The 17,674-nt window shown below is 37.0% G+C and overlaps 2 protein-coding genes across 2 annotated transcripts; both read left to right on the top strand.

The window, feature by feature from the left end:
• The first annotated feature begins 6,806 nt into the window (after nt 1–6,806).
• LOC131173329 (putative disease resistance protein RGA1) lies at nt 6,807–9,985 on the top strand. The gene is made up of 2 exons (XM_058135505.1): nt 6,807–7,182; nt 9,671–9,985. Exons 1-2 carry the CDS (start codon nt 6,874–6,876, stop codon nt 9,863–9,865), a joined length of 504 nt encoding a protein of 167 aa, XP_057991488.1. The 5' UTR covers nt 6,807–6,873; the 3' UTR covers nt 9,866–9,985.
• On the top strand, nt 9,867–10,793 carry LOC131172838 (disease resistance protein RGA2-like). The gene is made up of 3 exons (XM_058134374.1): nt 9,867–9,924; nt 9,975–10,523; nt 10,675–10,793. Exons 1-3 carry the CDS (start codon nt 9,867–9,869, stop codon nt 10,791–10,793), a joined length of 726 nt encoding a protein of 241 aa, XP_057990357.1.
• Nucleotides 10,794–17,674: the final 6,881 nt, after the last annotated feature.

Raw genomic sequence — 17,674 nt, forward strand, 5'->3', positions numbered from 1 at the left:
GCCTCCTACAACTTTCTCCAAAACCGAGAAGTGAACTGGGGCCCTCTGTCAGATATTATGGAAGCCGAAACTCCATGCAATCTGACTATTTCTCGAATGTAGAGCCGGGCATACTGTGCCACAGAGTAGGTAGTCTTTACAGGCAAAAAGTGAGCTGACTTGGTCAGACGGTCTACAATTACCCATATCGAGTCATATCCTCGCGTGGTACGAGGCAACCCAGTCACAAAATCCATAGTGATCATTTCCCACTTCCATTCTGGGATAGGGAGCTCTTGCAGCTTCCCTGACGGTCTCTGGTGTTTAAACTTCACCTTCTGACAAGTCAAGCACTTGGACACAAAGTCTGCTATGTCTCTCTTCATGCCATTCCACCAGTAGCTATCTTTCACATCATGGTACATTTTGGTGGAACCTGGGTGGACACTGTAAAGTGTGTAGTGTGCCTCTCGCATGATTTCATTCCTGAGGTTGTCCACATCGGGCACACATATCCTAGAACCATGCACTAGGGCGCCATCATTGGCAAATCCAAACTCACCACCTTCACCTTCTTTGTACTCTTTCTATGATCTTCATCAATTGTTGGTCTCTGGCCGGGAAACTCGACTGTCTCTCAAGTCTGGCCTCACTGAAAAGTGAGCCAACAATACCCCCTCATCTGACAGATCTAGGATTAAACCTTGATCCATCAACTCATGTACCTCCTGAATCAATGGTCTCTTCTCTACTGAAATGTGCGCCAAACTGCTAGAAGATTTTCTGCTCAAGGCATCTGCCACAACATTGGCCTTCCTGTGGTGGTACCGATGGTGCAATCATAGTCTTCGTAAGCTCCATCCGTCTCCTCTGTCTCAAGTTTAAATCCCTCTGTTGGAAGATGTACTTCAAACTCTTATGGTCGGTGTATATCTCGCACACTTCACCATACAGGTAGTGTCTCCAGATTTTTAGTGCAAAGACTACAGCCGCCATTTCCAAATCATGGGTGGGGTAGTTCTGCTCATGCCTCTTCAGCTGCCTTGAAGCATAAGCCACTACCTTTCCATTCTGCATCAAAACACACCCTAGGCCAACTCTGGAGGCGTCACAATACACGGTGTATCCTTCACCACTCACAGGTAGTGTCAACACAGGGGCAGTGGTTAGACACTCCTTAAGCTTTTGGAAACTCTCCTCACAGTCATCTGTCCAAATGAATGGAACATTCTTCCTGGTCAACTTAGTTAGGGGAGCCGCTATCCTCGAGAAATCTTGTACAAAACGCCTATAGTAGCCAGCTAAACCCAGAAAACTTCGCACCTCAGTGACTGTTGTAGGCCTAAGCCAATCAGTTACAGCTTCTATTTTCTTGGGATCCACTCGAATACCGTCACTAGAAACCACGTGTCCCAAGAATGAGATGCTTTGTAGCCAAAATTCACATTTTGAAAATTTGGCATATAGCTGGTGCTCCCTCAACGTCTGCAACACCATCCTCAAGTGCCACACGTGTTCTTCCTCGGTCCGAGAGTACACCAAAATGTCATCTATGAATACGATGACAAAATGGTCCAAAAATGGCTTGAACACCCTGTTCATCAAGTCCATGAAGGCTGCTGGTGCATTAGTGAGTCCAAAAGACATCACCAAGAACTCATAATGACCATATCTTGTCCTGAATGTCGTTTTGGACACGTCCTCATTCCTGATTCTCAACTGATGGTAGCCTGATCGCAGGTCTATCTTGGAAAAGAATCTAGCCCCTTGGAGCTGATCAAACAGGTCATCGATCCGAGGAAATGGATACTTGTTCTTCACAGTCACCTTGTTCAGCTGTCTATAGTCAATACACAACCTCAATGACCCATCCTTCTTTCTCACGAATAGAACAGGAGCACCCCAGGGTGAAGTGCTCGGACGTATGAAACCCTTGTCCAAAAGCTCCTGTAGTTGCTCCTTTAACTCTTTCAATTCTGCTGGTACCATCCTGTAAGGTGGCATTGATATGGGGTTTGTACCCGGAACAACATCAATGCAGAACTCTATTTCCCTTCCTGGTGGCAACCCTGGAAGCTCTTCAGGGAAAACATCCATGAATTCTCTGACAACAGGAACATTTTCCATGCTGACACCTTCTACAGATGTATCTCTCACCAATGCCAAATACCCTTGGCATCTACGCCTCAACATTTTTCTGGCACTGATTGCTGACACCAAATTATATGGAGCCACGCTCCTGTCACCATCAAAGCTAAACTCTTCCACACCAGGTATGTGGAAATGCACCTTTTTGTTCCTGCAGTCTAAGGTGGCATAATGAGTTGCCAACCAATCCATCCCCAGGATTACATCGAAATCTATTACTGGTAGAGGAACCAAGTCTGCTGGGAGGATCTTTCCATCCACTACCACTGGGCTACCCGGAAAAATCATATCTACCTCTATGTTATCGCTAAGTGGGGTAGCTACCGACAAAGGGCACTCTAAAGTTGTAGGGTTTCTACCCAACCTCATAGCAAACACAGGGGAGACAAATGAGTGCGTAGCACCCGGATCTATCAAAACACGAGCCTCATAAGAACAGACCAGAAGAATACCTGCCACAACTGCATTGGAAGCCTGAGTATCCCGTGGGTCGGTGAAAACCCGAGCTTGACCCCTACCCCGAGTGATGAACTCGACATCGACTTCTACCTCTGACCGCCTCCAAATCCATGTCCCCTAGTCCTCGGCCTGGTACCGAATCGATCGCCGCCATGTTGGAAGCACCGGATACAATCGCCGAGGAACATTCGCAATGTAACCTTGTGACCCCATCCGTGGCTCGTGAACACGGCATTCTCTAGCAAAGTGACCTGGTTGGCCACACACAAGCATACTCGATCCCATCAAACAAGGTCCTGAATGTCCTCTTCCACATCGTGCACAAGGTGCCAAGGAGGATCTCAACTGCACCTTAATCTGCATTCTCGAATCGTGACCACCGCTGATCCGCACTCGTCCAATCCTCGAGGTTTGTGTCTAAAACCACTTTTCTTGTTCCTACTCTTTCCTCTGTAATTACTCTGGCCACCACTGTCCGGAGTACCCATGGAACGGACACCTGAGGAACCCTCTGCTCTGTTTTTCTTTGCTCTCCCGCTGTCATCCGCAGCATAACTAATCTCAATCTGTCTGGCTCGATCAACCACCATATCAAAAGACTGATTAGACATCATGGCCAGGTTCGCATACCTCCTGTCAAGCCCCTTTAGGAATCTCTTCACCTTCATAGTTTCTGTAGCTACTGCTGCAGGGGCATATCTGCTCAATTCCAGAAATTCTGTAGCATATTCATCTACAGACCTGCCATTCTGTCTTAAGGCCTCAAAGGCCCACTGCTTCTGATCTCTGAAGCTTTCTGGCACAAATCGATTGATAAAAAGTTCCACAAACTGAGCCCATGTCAAACCCTCCATCCGAGGTAACACGTAGTCATTCATCCATTGTCTAGGCATAGGCCCCATGACATGCTGCATACACTCTATCAATCTTCTATCAGTCAACTGTAGTTCTGTTCCTGCCTGTCTGCAGGAATCCAAAAATCGGTATGCATCGTCTGACACATCATAAGTACCAGGCACCAACTTCTTAAAATTTATGATCTGTTTGTAAGATTCCTCTCTTGGTGCGGTGGACTGCTGCTGCTGTGGAAGGTGGACCATATACTGCGCCATCATATCAATGGTCCTCTGCAACCCAGCTAGAGTAGCTGCCATGGGGTCCATGGGACCCTGTGCCATAAAGGACTGATCCTGTACTGGGGGTGGCTGCTCCTCTACTTGAGCAGCTCTAGGCCTCCTACCCCGCCTCCTCGGGGCAGGCGCCTCATCCTGTGCCGACACCTCGTCAGGCACATCCGCTCGTGCGATGGCGCCTCTCCGCTTCTACGCATTTTCTGAAATTCAGCAAAGATTAGACAACAAAATTCAAAACTGTGCATTACACAGCTCTATAGACTCATATTTACACACAATATATGGAGCAGAAACTAGAAGCAAAGATGACAATGCAAGACGAATGTGAACCCTATTTTTTCGCATGTGACTCCTAGTAGACTCTTCCCAACACTTAGACAACTTTTTCCTAAGAATCTGGAGCCTAAGCTCTGATACCACATCTGTCACGACCCAACCTTTGGGCCGGACCGGCACTAGGACCTGGGCCAGCTTAAAGCCCCTGAGGCCCGTAGTAAGCCTAACTGTTCATTAACCCAACTCTAAGGCCCATTTGGGCCCAATATCAAGAAAACAAACGGACAGAGTCCGGCCATAAAATGGACTTACCAACGGGGAGTTTTCGACTCACTCGACCTGTAAACACAATATATAGTCAATTGGGGAGCTCAGCTCACCCTCCACATACTCATCAACATAAAATAAATGGGAGCTCAGCTCCCTCATCCAATCCATCAAACAGACATAGAATATTAAGTTTACAGGTCCAACATGATAATAATATTACAGACCAAATTCAAATAATTACTGCTAACACATGCGAAAATTCTAGGAGTAAATAAAATTACACAAATATTGATAAACAACCTGCGAAGTAGAAAAGGAGTTAACCTGAACAAAATATCCTCCGTGGCTCAGAAAATTTTTGAACAGGAGTGAGCGTTCGACTCAGAGAGTAAAATATCAATTTTAACCATAATCTCTATAACTATCTGAAACTAATGCACCCTGTAGAGTGAAATGCAACAGCAACAACATTTCCACATCATAACATCAAAAAGGTAATTTGGAGCACTCACGCACCCTGTAGCATTAATCATATCATATTGGGAGCTGATCCCCTATACAGCTCTCTTAAATCCAACCCGTGCCAAGAACTCAAGCGGACTTTCGCTTAATAAACCAATTCGAGGGTCCCAGCGAAGAACTCAAGCCGTGACTACCCCTCGAAGGATCGGGTTCCCAGCGAAGAACTCAAGCCGTGACTACCCGTCCTATCCATAGTCCACACCCCATCACACGCACGCCAACGCACGCACACTGCTCCAAATTACCACAACAACATCATGGCACTTTAACAGTTATCAATGCATCATAATTCGTGCCTAGAGTTTAACTACATAAATATATGCATATAAGTGATGCATGGGCATGCTGAACATATAATAATATCGAAATTACAATTAAAATTAATATTTTACTCCAGACTTTGACGACAATCACTGTGGCGGCCGGGCGGAGGAAGAAGGTCGTCTCACCACCGACAATTATATTACAATTATTTAATACAATCTGACTCAATACAAACAAAGAAAAAAACCAATACGTCCTAAGTCGTGCCGAAAATCCGGCAGAGTCTCCCCTATACCTAGGACATACCCAACCTGCAAAAGGGCTCAAAATACACTTCTATACTCACAATCCATACATCCACAACTCAATCATATCACACAGCCTCCCAGGCCCATCAAATCAATCATCATCACAATACGCAAAAATTTCAATTTAGTCCTTATTATTGATCATTTTTGCAAAAACTGCCCAAACAAGCTCTAAAAATTATAAAACTTTGCCCCGCGGTCCTTAGCAATATTACTAAGCTATTGCAAAAAGAATCGTAATTTTCTAAGCTACCACGAATATTTTATGGATTTTTAATCCTATTTAAGCACTAGGAAATTACGTAAAAACAAGGTTCGGGTTTACCTTTGCCGATTCCGACTTCGGGAACGCGCTCGGAACGTCTGACAATGGGGGGCTAGCCAAAACCTTGGTCCAATTCGGAGACTTTTCCAGAACGTCCGTTCGACCGAATTTTGCAGATCTTGGCCAATCGCCGAATTTCCGCGAATCGAGGATACCTACACGAAGCCCATAACACGGGGGTTAGTACATAAATTTTTCAGAATTTTCTAAGCTCATTTAATGCTCGAAAATACACTGCGAAGTTTCGTGGGACCCACCGAAAAACGGTGTCGAAAAAATTTGAAATTTATGTCGTTGCGAAGCTCTCGACGACTGGAGCGTGCTGGTAGCCTCGGTTTTCTCGTGGGATTCACGGTTTTCGAGAAATCTAGCCCAAAAGTCGAAATGGGCTAAAATCTTCCCGAGCAAAAATCGGACAAACCGCTAGATGGATTTCGGCGTTCTTGGTGTCTATGGAAAGCTCTCGCCGAGTAGATGATTTTGGACACAAGACCCGGTCCAATCGGTGGCCGGATCGGCAAGATTTGGCGGCGGCGCAAGAAGGGGCGCGCGCGCGCTTTTTCCCGCTGCTTGAGTGGCGCCACGCCACTGGGTCAATTGGCGCTACCGGTCCGCTGGGGTCAATGGTGGCCGGCGGCTGGGGGTGGGGAGGAGAGAGAAACGAGAGAGAAAAGGGAGAGGGCCATCGCGCGCGGGAGGGAGGAGAAAAAGAGAAGAAGACCGGTCCGATTCGACCGGTCCGATCCGGTCCGGTTCGATTCGAAATACAAAATTTTGAATTTTTACTCTGCCTCGGGACCGAAAACGAGGTCCAAAAATTCCGAAAAAAATTCCATAAAACTCAGAAAAATACGTAGACTCCAAATATATTTTTAGTTTTGCCACGTGGTCTTTAAATTAATTTTTAAAAATCATCAAAGTTTATATTTTCGGAAAATCGAACCCGATTTTTAAAATCCGAAAAATCTCAAAAAAAATTCCAAAAATTTAATAAAATTAAAATACTAAAAATGCTCATAAAATTTAAAATTTCGGGGTGTTACACTTTAGACTACCCATATATATATATATATATATATATATATTGACACATCCTCATTACTTATCAGAACCCATCAACTTTCTCTTTCTTTCTTCATTTTCCTTCACTTCCAACATCTTAATTTGTGACATTATCGATCCTTGAAAAATGGCTGAAGAAGTTGCCTTCAGTGTCGCAGAACAAGTAATAACAAAGTTGGGGTCACTTGCTTTCCAAGAAATTGAATTGATAAGTGGTGCCAAAGATGATCTGAAGAAGCTTGAAAATTCTCTCTCCACTATCAAAGCGGTGCTTATAGATGCTGAGGAGAAGCAAGAGAAGAGCCTTGCAGTAAAGAGTTGGCTAAGGAGGCTTCAAGATATTGTGTATGAGGCAGATGAGTTGGTAGATGAGGTTGCAACTAAAGACTTGCAGAGGATGGTGCAAGCCCAAAGCCGAGGAAAAGTTGCAACACAGGTATTTAAACATTATAATTCAATCTTTTTTGAGGTTTTCTAAATATATACTCTTCCTTGATGAATATATTTCTCATGCTCATTGTAATATAGTCGACCGTTTGCTTAATTGTATATATATGTTGATGAGAGAATTTTAATAGCAAAAAATCAAAATATGAATAAAATAATTATTTTTTGGTATGTGGAAAATAAGAAGATTATAGAATACATTCTTAAGCAATCTAATAAGTGTTATTACATTCTTTGAAAGCAGAGATCAACTAATAAATAAGGATGGTTAGGATTTAAACTCTAAAACTTTTGATTTAAAAGACTCTAATATCATGTTAAGTAATGTCAAGTAATCATTTAACTTACAAACTTAAGTTTATAAGTGAAGACTAATAATAGTTTTATAGTTCTATTAAATAGGGTTTCACTCATACAATAATTAATTTTAGAAGGGCTTTAACAGAATTTTGGCTTAACCATCGATTGCCAACATAGGGTCATAGGGAACTCCATAAAGTTGCCTAATTTCTCTAAAGTGGAGATCAATTATAAAAGAAGCATCAATGCTATTGTCATACGGTATGAAACATTACAAGAAATTGCTAAAATAGTAACATAAATTAGTTACAAAATTATGTCCATTTCTAATTCGTTACAAAATTATCGCGGAATGAAAATTAAATTTATATATTAAATTTCACAATGAATTAGAAATGAAATATAAATAAACTTTAGAAAGAATTCGTTACTAATTTAAACATTAAAAAATAAACACTAAATTTAGAAACAAATTATAAAAATAAAATATACGAAAATTAGAAACAAAATCAATAGCATTTTTAATTTTAATCGCTAAATAGTTTCAATAGCATTTCTAATTTTAACCGCTAAATAATTTATCTCATAATTTAGAAATGAAATAAAAACAGATTTTTTAAATTGAGGATATTGAAAATTAAAGAGAGAAATAATTCGTTTTTTACAAAATTTTAGAAATAAACTCTGGAATTTATTTCTAAATTTAAAAATGAATTTTGAGATCCATTTAAATTATAAAACTTAAAAATTATGGAGGGAAATAAAAATTTCCTAATTCTTTTCACTCATTCTTTTATTTTCTTTTCTTTCATTTCATTTATTTTCTTCATTTTATGTAATTTTTTTCATTATCTTTTATTTTATTTTGTCCTATCCTTTTTCATTAATATTTTTTTCCATTTCATTTTTCTTCCATTTCATATTTATTTCATTTTTTTTTAGTTTTCCCTCATTTTCTTTCTTTTATCTTTCATTTCATTTTTTTCTTATCCTTTTCTTTTTTATGTATAACTCTTTCTTTCATTTTAATTTTAATAGTATTTATTTATTTATTTAATATTTTTTGTTATAATATATTTATTTCAATTTTTTGGTTAATTTATTTTATTGCTAACTTCCTTTTAATTATATTTTTATATTGATTTTTATACAAATTTATTTTCATTAGTCATTTATTAATTATTTTTAAAAATTTATTTTAATATTTAATTTTAATAATATAAGAAATATATTTTTTTAATTTTTATTAGTAATTTGTTTGTAATAAGTATTTTCATAGGGATTTTTTAATACTAATTTATTTTTTTTAGTATTTTTTACTAATAATTTTTATTTCTTATTATTTATTAGTTAAAAATATTTTACTACTTATTTATTTTTAGTAATTTTTTATTTATTATATTTATAGTAATTTTATTTTAATTTTTACTTTGTATTTTTTTTTTGAAAAAGTTAGTAATTTATTTTTATTAGTAATTTATTAATAATATTTTCTAATAATGTAATTATCCAGTATTTTAGTAATATTAGTAATAATATTTTTATATTTATTTTTTAGTAATTCAATAAAAATTTTATATTTATACTTTTAATAATTTAGAAATTTCTTAACTATATCAAGGCGTATAAACATTAAGTCAATAAAAAATTATATATATATATATATATATATATATATATATATATATATATATATTTTTTTTTTTTTTTTTTTTAAGTAGGCCCTACCATGATTTTAATCAAAATAACAATTATTAATTGATTGAGTGTACATACTTATATGTAGGTAAAATTCACTCTAATAATTTTATTGTCATTTTACTAGTAATTTATTAATTTATTCAAAATTTATTTTTTTTAAACGGTTTGAAAATAAATATTTATATCCTGATTAATTAGAAATGGGTGTCCATTTATAATTAGAAATGGAAATAAAATCAGGTTTTCTAAATATAATTTTTTTTTTCTGATTATAAACATATTGGAAATAGATTCATTTCTAATCAGCAATGGAAACAAATCCATTTCTGATTATAACAATTGTTGATTTGGTTCTCATTTAAATTTTTGGAGATTGAATGTCTTTAACAATGTAGAAATGGGTTAAATATAATTTTATTTTCAAAAATTTGTAAAAATTATACGGCAGAAATATTTAAATATGTTTTTGTTTATAGGTATGCAACTTTTTTTCTTCCTCAAATCAAATTCGCTTTCGATCAAAGCTGGGCCATAGAGTTCGGGACATTAGACAGAAGCTAAACGAGGCGGAAAATGAAATTTCTAGCCTCCATTTAATGAAGAAAGAAATAGTAACAGATGTGAGAGAAAAAAGTAGTGGAAGGGAGACATCCTCTGTACTGAAAACCTGATATGATAGGAAGGGAAAAAGATAAGGAAAAAATGATTGAGTCATTGTTGAATCCAACTGGTAGTCAAGGAAATGTTTCTGTGAATGCAATTGTTGGTATTGGGGCTTAGGGAAGACTGCACTTGCCCAGTTGGTGTATAATGATGAAAAAGTTAAAAATTACTTTGAAAGGAAGATGTGGCAATGTATTTCTGAGGAATTTGATTTGAAATTGCTTGTTAAGAAGATCCTTGAATGTGGAACTAATAATGAGGTGCCTAATTTATTAGGATTAGAACAATTGCATATTCGCCTTAAAGAGAATTTAGAAGGGAAGAGGTATTTGTTGGTGTTAGATGATGTATGGAATGAAGATCAGAAAAAATGGGATGATTTGAAAGCTTACTTGTTGATGGGTGCCCCAGGGAGTAAAATTTTATTCACCACTCGTAGCACAAGAGTTGCATTAGTCATGGGTGTGGATTCCCCATATGTTTTGCAAGGTCTAGCAGACAATGAGGCTTGGGATTTATTTGACAAATTAGCATTTGGAGAGGGGCATGGTGTAGTGATGAATCCCAACCTAATAAAAATTGGAAAAGAGATGGTAAAGAAATGTAAAGGAGTTCCACTTGCAATAAGGAGTTTAGGAAGCCTCATGCATTTGAAAACTAAAGAGAGTGAGTGGTCTTCCATTTTAGAAAGTGACTTATTAAAGTCATTTCAAACAAGTGAGAATGAGAATGCTCTTTCTCAGGTGAAGTTGAGTTCTTGTCACACATGCCCACTTATTTAAGGCAATGTTTGATTATTGTGCAATGTTTTCCAAAGTTCACGAATTTGATAAAGAAACATTGATTCGTTTGTGGATAGCACAAAGATACATTGTTTGTTCAAGTAAGGATGATGATTTAGAGGATATTGGAGATCAATACTTCAATGAATTATAATGTCGGTCATTCTTCCATCAGTCAGAAAGCATGTCTCATTATAAAATGCATGATTTTATCCATGATCTAGCACAATCAATAACAAAGGATAGATACTTTGCAGTAGAGAATGTTTGCGAAGGAATCCATCATGTATATTGGCCATCTTCTTTGAATGAAATTGAGATGCTGGTTAAAGTTAAGGGCATGAGGACATTATTTTTTGAAAGTTTTCCTGAGAGTGTAACGTTAAAAAAGGGTTTAAATATTATCTTTTTAAATTTTCAAAAGTTACGTGCCTTGCATTTAGGAGGGTATATAATTGAAAATAGAATCTTTTCAAATTTTCAAAAATTACAAGCTTTGAAATTAAAAAGGTTGCATGCCTTGAATTTAAAAAGGGACAAGATCATTTCAAATTTTCAAGAGTTACGTGCCTTGTATTTAGGAAGTGATATAATTGAAAATAGGATCTTTTGAAATTTTCAAAAGTTACAGGCTTTAGAAGCCTTGGAATTAAAAAAGTTGCATGCCTTGCATTTAGAAGGGAATTTGGGGAGGGATATAATTGAAGTGCCAAATTCAATAGCAAAATTGAAGTATTTGAGATATCTTGACATTTCTTGGGCTTGACATGGAAACACTCCCAAAGGCAAAACTACGATTAAAGCACAAATACTGTTAAAGCATAAATAATATGTAACAAAACAGATAAATTAAAGTGCAGGATATAAATCAATTAAAACATAAAATAAATATGGGTAGTAAAACCAGCCACTGATAGATAAACAAGTAAGAACAAAATTTTCTGAAAATGGACTTTGATTAACACTTGAAAGTTACTTACATATGGAGATAGAATTTAAAGTAAAAAGGGTAAGAATACAAGGAAAAGGATATCGGATGAGAGGAGAAAACTAGAACTTGGTAAAGGAAAACTCTTATGGAAAAATTCTGTCTAAGCTTGGGTAGAATCTCTCCTTTTATAGATGAAGGAGGGCCTTGTACAATAATTGAAAGTTACTATTTCACATGTGAAAAGTTGGCAAAGTTGGCCGAAAGTGGAGTTTCCTGTAGCCATGTGAAGTGAAAAAATTAAATAAAGTCTGCTAAAAAAAAAATGTCTTTTCTGCAGCCTTGTCAAAGTGAAAATAAGTGAAGTCTGCTAAAAGTAAAAACTCCTGTGTTCATATGATGATTCAGGAGTGCTTTAAGGTGGAGGAAATGCCAAAATAGTCATCTTCATTGTCATTTCCAAGGCTGACTGCTTCCGATGATGTGCTAGCTTTACTGGAAGTTACAGAAGAATCTATATTGCTTGATAATAGTTGCTTCATTATAGTGAAATATTCTTCTTCTGTTTTAGCTTGGGCAAGTAGAGCGCTTGCATGTGATTTTTGGGCAAGGAAAGTTGAAGTTAAAGTAGAGGGAAGTTGCTTTTAGCGGTCCTCATACTATTTTAGAAGCCATTTTTCCACAGTTGCTAAGGAGGCTTTTTTAGTTTTTTGGAACTTAGACCACCATTTGACCTTGAATCTTTGGATCAGAATAGGGCCTTGAATAAGTTTTCTAGGTTTAAAGTTATATTCCCAGGCCAGAACCTAAGAAACAAAGAACTTGAAAACAAAAAGAGTTAATGGATTAAATAAGTCTTCTTCTGGTGGAGGGACATATCTGGCTTTAAAAGTGGTATACCCTTGATAAATTTCAGAAGGTAAGATTTCGGGTGTGGCTCTCATCCATGCCCATTATTGAGCAAACCATCTGGGAAAGTGAAAAGTAGAGACAGTGTTGAAAAAGAAGAGCCAGATATGAGTTTAATTGGAGTTTTGGTTTAAAAAGGCATTCATCCAGGCTTGGTGGTAATCCCAGTAAGTGAAAGTTTGATTGGCAGGAAGGCTTTTTCCATATCTGGCTTAGAATTTTTTGGGAAGTGAAAGGTTTTGTCCCCAATCCATTGGGTGTATAACTTTAACGATGGTGCAAGTTGAGTAATTTGGAGAGGGAGAGTTTTCCGAGAAGTGTTTTATTTTGATTAAACCGGTTTCAATCAAAACGCTTTGATAATAAGCTTTGTCTTTAGATTGTTCCCACAGTTTGTAATGCCAATAATTGAAGAACTTTGCTGCATACAAACTAAGGTTAGAATCATAAAAATCGTCTTCAACAGTTAAAATGTTTTGGAAAGATTCTTTGACAAACCATTGTGGAGAGGAACCGAAATTTTGTGAAAAATTTTGAGAAACAATTGGTTCCTCAGGCTTTAAAGTTAAATTCATTGGGGAAACAAGCTTGGGGGTTAAATTAGTTTTAGAAGCAGTTTGTTAAGTTAAAAAGGTTTGGGAAATAGTTTGAGAAAGAGGTTTTGGTTTATGTAAAATAATCTCTTTCTCTGCATTTTTAAACAAATATCAGTGATAGCATCTTTATGTGGCCCCTCAGGAAGGGACCCTTTCAGAACCTCACAAAGCTCAGGATGGTTAATAAGATTGGCTAACTATTCATGTAGCTGGCTTTCTTGTGATTTTGGAGGTTCCTTTGGGGCTTTAGAAGCTTGTGAAGTGGAAGGGTTTTGTAGTAGATCTATCTCTTTTTGGAATAAGGAATTCCAAGAAACGATAGGGTTTTGAGGGGTGACTTTTAGTTGAGTTAAAGCAAGAGCTTGGGATTGGCTTGAAGGCTTTTGTTTAGATGAGGAAGTTGATTTTGCTTTTGATTCTTTTCTCTCCTTTGGTGAATCTCCCGATGGTTTTCTAGGAATCACGGTGAGGGGTCTACAAAAATTCACGAGTCGAGAAGTCAGGGATAGAATTCATATCTCCTTTAATATATTCAATATCAAAATAAAAAATACTCAAAATAGCTTGCCATCTAGCAAAAATCAGTTTTGAAGCTATATTTTGAACATCTTTTTTCAAAATTTCTTTTGCAGATTTGCAATCTATTCTCAAAAGGAATTTTTGATTGAGTAAATTGCTTTGGAACTTTTGAATACATATAACTATAGATAAAACCTCCTTTTTAATAGTAGAATAATTTTTCTGAATACTATCCCAATGTCCAGAAACATACTGAACTATAACTTCTTTATCTTTTTTCTTTTGTTTTAATATTCCTCCATATCCGACTTCAGAGGCATCCGTTTCGACAATTTTGAAAGCAAATGGATCAGCAAGATGTAAACAAAGGATTTGTTTTATTTGGGCTTTGATTTTCTAAACAAGGGAAGTCTGCTCGTGTCTGTGGCTTTGGATTTTTCTTAAGTCTTTCATGAAGTGGTTGAAGCAATCTGTTTAAGTTAGGAAAGAAATCTAAGACATAGTTTAGACATCCTAGAAATCTTTGAAGCTGAGTTTTGTCAAGAATTTTGTCAAGAAATTTATGAGTGAAGGCAAGTGATCTTTCTATTGGCGAGATTATGCCATTGGAAATATAGTGTCCTAAGAACCTAATCCTAGTCCGAACAAATTAACTTTGGACTTAGAAATTACTAATCCATTTCTTTTGGCAACAAAGATAAAAGTTCTTAAATGCTTGAAATGTTGCTCAATAGAAGATGAAAAGATTAAGACATCATCAATGTAAACGATGCAGAATGCAGAGTATGGGTTAAAAATGTAAACGATACAATGTGGATGGTGGGATTCCTAGCTACATTGGTAAACTTTGCTACTTGGAAAATTTTGATTTATCTATTAACAAATTGACAGGTAGTTTGCCTGAAGTCCTTGAAGAAACGCATTGGGATTTAAATAAATTCCTTGCCTAGTTTGATGTACTTGAGCCTATCCAACAATCATTTAGTTGGTAATTTCCCAGAATGGTTGAGTCAACTTAATAATCTTGTAGGATTGTCTCTAGACTATAACTTGTTTCATGGCCTCGTCCCTGCTTCTTTAGGAAACTTACAAAACTTAACTGGTGTAAACCTTTCGGGGAACCAACTGAACGGGACTCTTCCTGATAGTTTTGGTCAGCTTTCTCAGCTATCTGCCTTGGATGTTTCCCTTTATAATCTGATAGGTTCAATGTAACACCCTTCCGGTAACCACTCCGTACATTCTACTGTTCCGGTGACCGGTGTCGGTCCGGACAGCTAGAACGTCCAGAAAAATATTTAAACTAAAGTTAGGAACCCTAATTAACTCAAATATTAATAAGAAAAATTTAGTAAAAATTTTAGAAATAAAATACAATCGAGTCAAACGAGCCGGTGCCCTAGAGATGGGTAACCGGAGGGAATTTTATTTTATAGCAACGAGGAGCCCTAGACCCGGGGGAAAAATTATAAAATAATTTTTGGGACTCCAGAGAAGGGTAATTGAGGTTCCCATGGCATTAGAATGCCAAGAAAATACTTAGAAAAATTTTTCAATCGGTACAGACAATTTTGACCCGTTAAGCCAAACGGAGGGCATTTTGGTCATTTCGCCTTCCGAGGTGATTTTTGGCCGACTTGCCCAGTTGAGTAAATAATTAATATGATATCAAATATGAAGAAATATTACTAGAAATGAAAATTGAAATGAGTAGTGGAAGAAAAGAAAAGAAAATGCAAAAATAAGGCAAAAATGACATCATTTAAAAAGTTGGACCAATCACACTTAAGCCATTGTTTGACTAACCATTAAAAGAGATAAGAGAAGACCAAATTCAACAAAATTTCAGCAGCCATCCTTCTCTCCTTAGTGCAGCCAAAACGTGAACCTCTCTCCCTCTCTCAAACTCCATTAAACCTCACTTCTCAAGCTTAATTTCTCCCTTGTTTCACCACAAAACCCTAACCTCTCTTCATTAAAATTTTACTCCACACCTTAAACAACCTTTTGGCAGCCTTGAAAGTGAAGGAAAGTGAAGTTTAGAGGTGGGAAAAATCTGCCCTAAGTGAGGTTAGTGCTACAAACTTCATTCTCCTTCTTTTAATCTTAGTTAGAATATCATTTGAGCTAAGAAATTTTAAAGAATTGAAGTAAATTACATGAGTTATGGTACTTTAAATTTTCAGCAGCCCTATGGAAGTATGAGGTTGATTGTTTTGATAAATTTAAAGTGGCTAGAAATGATGGTTAAAGTATTAAAACACATGGACATTAAACTAAGTATGTTAATTAAGTTCATGAGTAAATTTAGTTGGATATTAGGGTTTGGAAGGGTGAAAATGTGAATTGGCTTAGGAAATTGTTAGGGCACATTGTAATGGTCAATTAGTGACCATTTTAGATATGTTGACCATAAATGGGACTGAAAAATGCTATGGCAAAGTGAGGTGAAATCTGCCCTATGGACAGCAGCATAGGGACTGAAATTTCAGTCCCTTTGCACAGCCATAACTTGGGCTGTGTAAGTCCAATTGAATTTTGGCCAATTGGACATGAAACTAGGCTTATAATGGCACATTTTTGCTGAAGAAACCATGCCCAAAAGACCAAAGCAAGAGGACCAAAACTTGGCCCCAATCCGGAACCCTGAAACTGCCTCTGCAGAATTTGACCAAATGAACAGTAACTGTTCATTTGGCCATAACTCACTGTAGATTTGGTCAATTGGTCTGAAATTTTTACAGCAACAAGTTAAGACATAGACAAACAACTTTCATGAAGGAACCTACCCCAAATTATGGCCAGAACCCAGTCAACCAAGTGACTCAAGTCACTGTTCATGTTACTGTAGATATGGTAAATCTGCAGAATTTGAAATCCGGCCAGCTTGGGTTTTGAGCCATATCTGAGCTACAAAACTCCAAATGGAGTGATTCAAAAAGGAAATTCAACTAGACAAAATAAGGAACAACTTTCATGTTTTACATTTCTTCAAATTCCAACAGTAACAGTGTCCAATGGAACAGTAAAGTTAGGGCATCAAAACTGAAATTTTCTGCTAGTGTGGGTTACACTTTGAATTTGCATTAACACTTAATGCCAACAAGTTTTAAACACCAAATGTGGTATGTTGGGAGTGCCAAAGGCAATGTACACATTTTTATTCTAAAAGTCAACATTTTTGTTGACCAATGATGAATAGTGACACCAAAAAGTTGAAATTCACAAATTGACAAATTTAAGAGTTTCAAATGCCCTAGTATACCTAACAAGATTGGTTTGGATAGTTTGGCATGCCAATAGGGTTCCGTTAGCGATCGCACATGGCAACAATGCCATTCTGTGATTTCATGGCTTTTAGCCATTCGACTTTACATTGAGACTTGGCCTTGTGCTCGACATTATTTACACTTGTTAGTCGCTCTGCTGCACACCGAGATGCATATGCAACCAATGGTGTGACGGCCCGAGGTACTAGGTACCCAGTGCGCTTACCCGTTATCCATCCGATCGTCTAGAGTAGGATACTTGTGGCAACCAAAAGAATAAAATTGAACAAATTTAATGAATTAATTAATATAACAAAATAAAACAAAGAAATCATACAATTTGCATACACATTTATTTTATTTGTATTTGATTATATTATATTATTGCACCACTAAGCATTATTGCTTAGCGCGTTGCTTTAGCCACGCGTAGGTACTGAGATCCCGATCGTGAGCCCGTAGACCACGTGATCGGGTGAGTCCATCCGATTACGCTCGCCGTTGTGCGTGTCACCTCACTACTGCATTGCATCGGTAGGGCACTAGGTGTCAGTGTGTCATTTTGATATTTTGTAGTAGATTTGTATTTTCTCATATGTATTTGATCTCATGTAATATATTTTGATGTATATGTAAATTATGAAAATTGTATTTGTTAATGGAAAAGTAGATGTTTACTTGTGATTTACATGCGAACATCACATGTGAATGATGAATGAAAATGGAAATTGAAATGTGGAAATCATGATATTGAATTTGGTGTTGATAATGAATGTTTGAGAAATATTGTTGAGATTTTGGGATATTGGAGTTT

This window comes from Hevea brasiliensis, chromosome 14 (assembly GCF_030052815.1).
Source record: "Hevea brasiliensis isolate MT/VB/25A 57/8 chromosome 14, ASM3005281v1, whole genome shotgun sequence".
Classification (NCBI taxonomy): domain Eukaryota; kingdom Viridiplantae; phylum Streptophyta; class Magnoliopsida; order Malpighiales; family Euphorbiaceae; genus Hevea; species Hevea brasiliensis.

Coding starts and splice junctions, on each gene's coding strand:
- LOC131172838 (XM_058134374.1), top strand. CDS start 9,867: ATGATAGGAAGGGAAAAAGATAAGGAAAAAATGATTGAGTCATTGTTG. Junction 9,925..9,974: donor GTCATTGTTGAATCCAACTG/GTAGTCAAGGAA, acceptor ATTGGGGCTTAG/GGAAGACTGCACTTGCCCAG. Junction 10,524..10,674: donor GCATTTGAAAACTAAAGAGA/GTGAGTGGTCTT, acceptor TGTTTTCCAAAG/TTCACGAATTTGATAAAGAA.
- LOC131173329 (XM_058135505.1), top strand. CDS start 6,874: ATGGCTGAAGAAGTTGCCTTCAGTGTCGCAGAACAAGTAATAACAAAG. Junction 7,183..9,670: donor GAGGAAAAGTTGCAACACAG/GTATTTAAACAT, acceptor TTTTGTTTATAG/GTATGCAACTTTTTTTCTTC.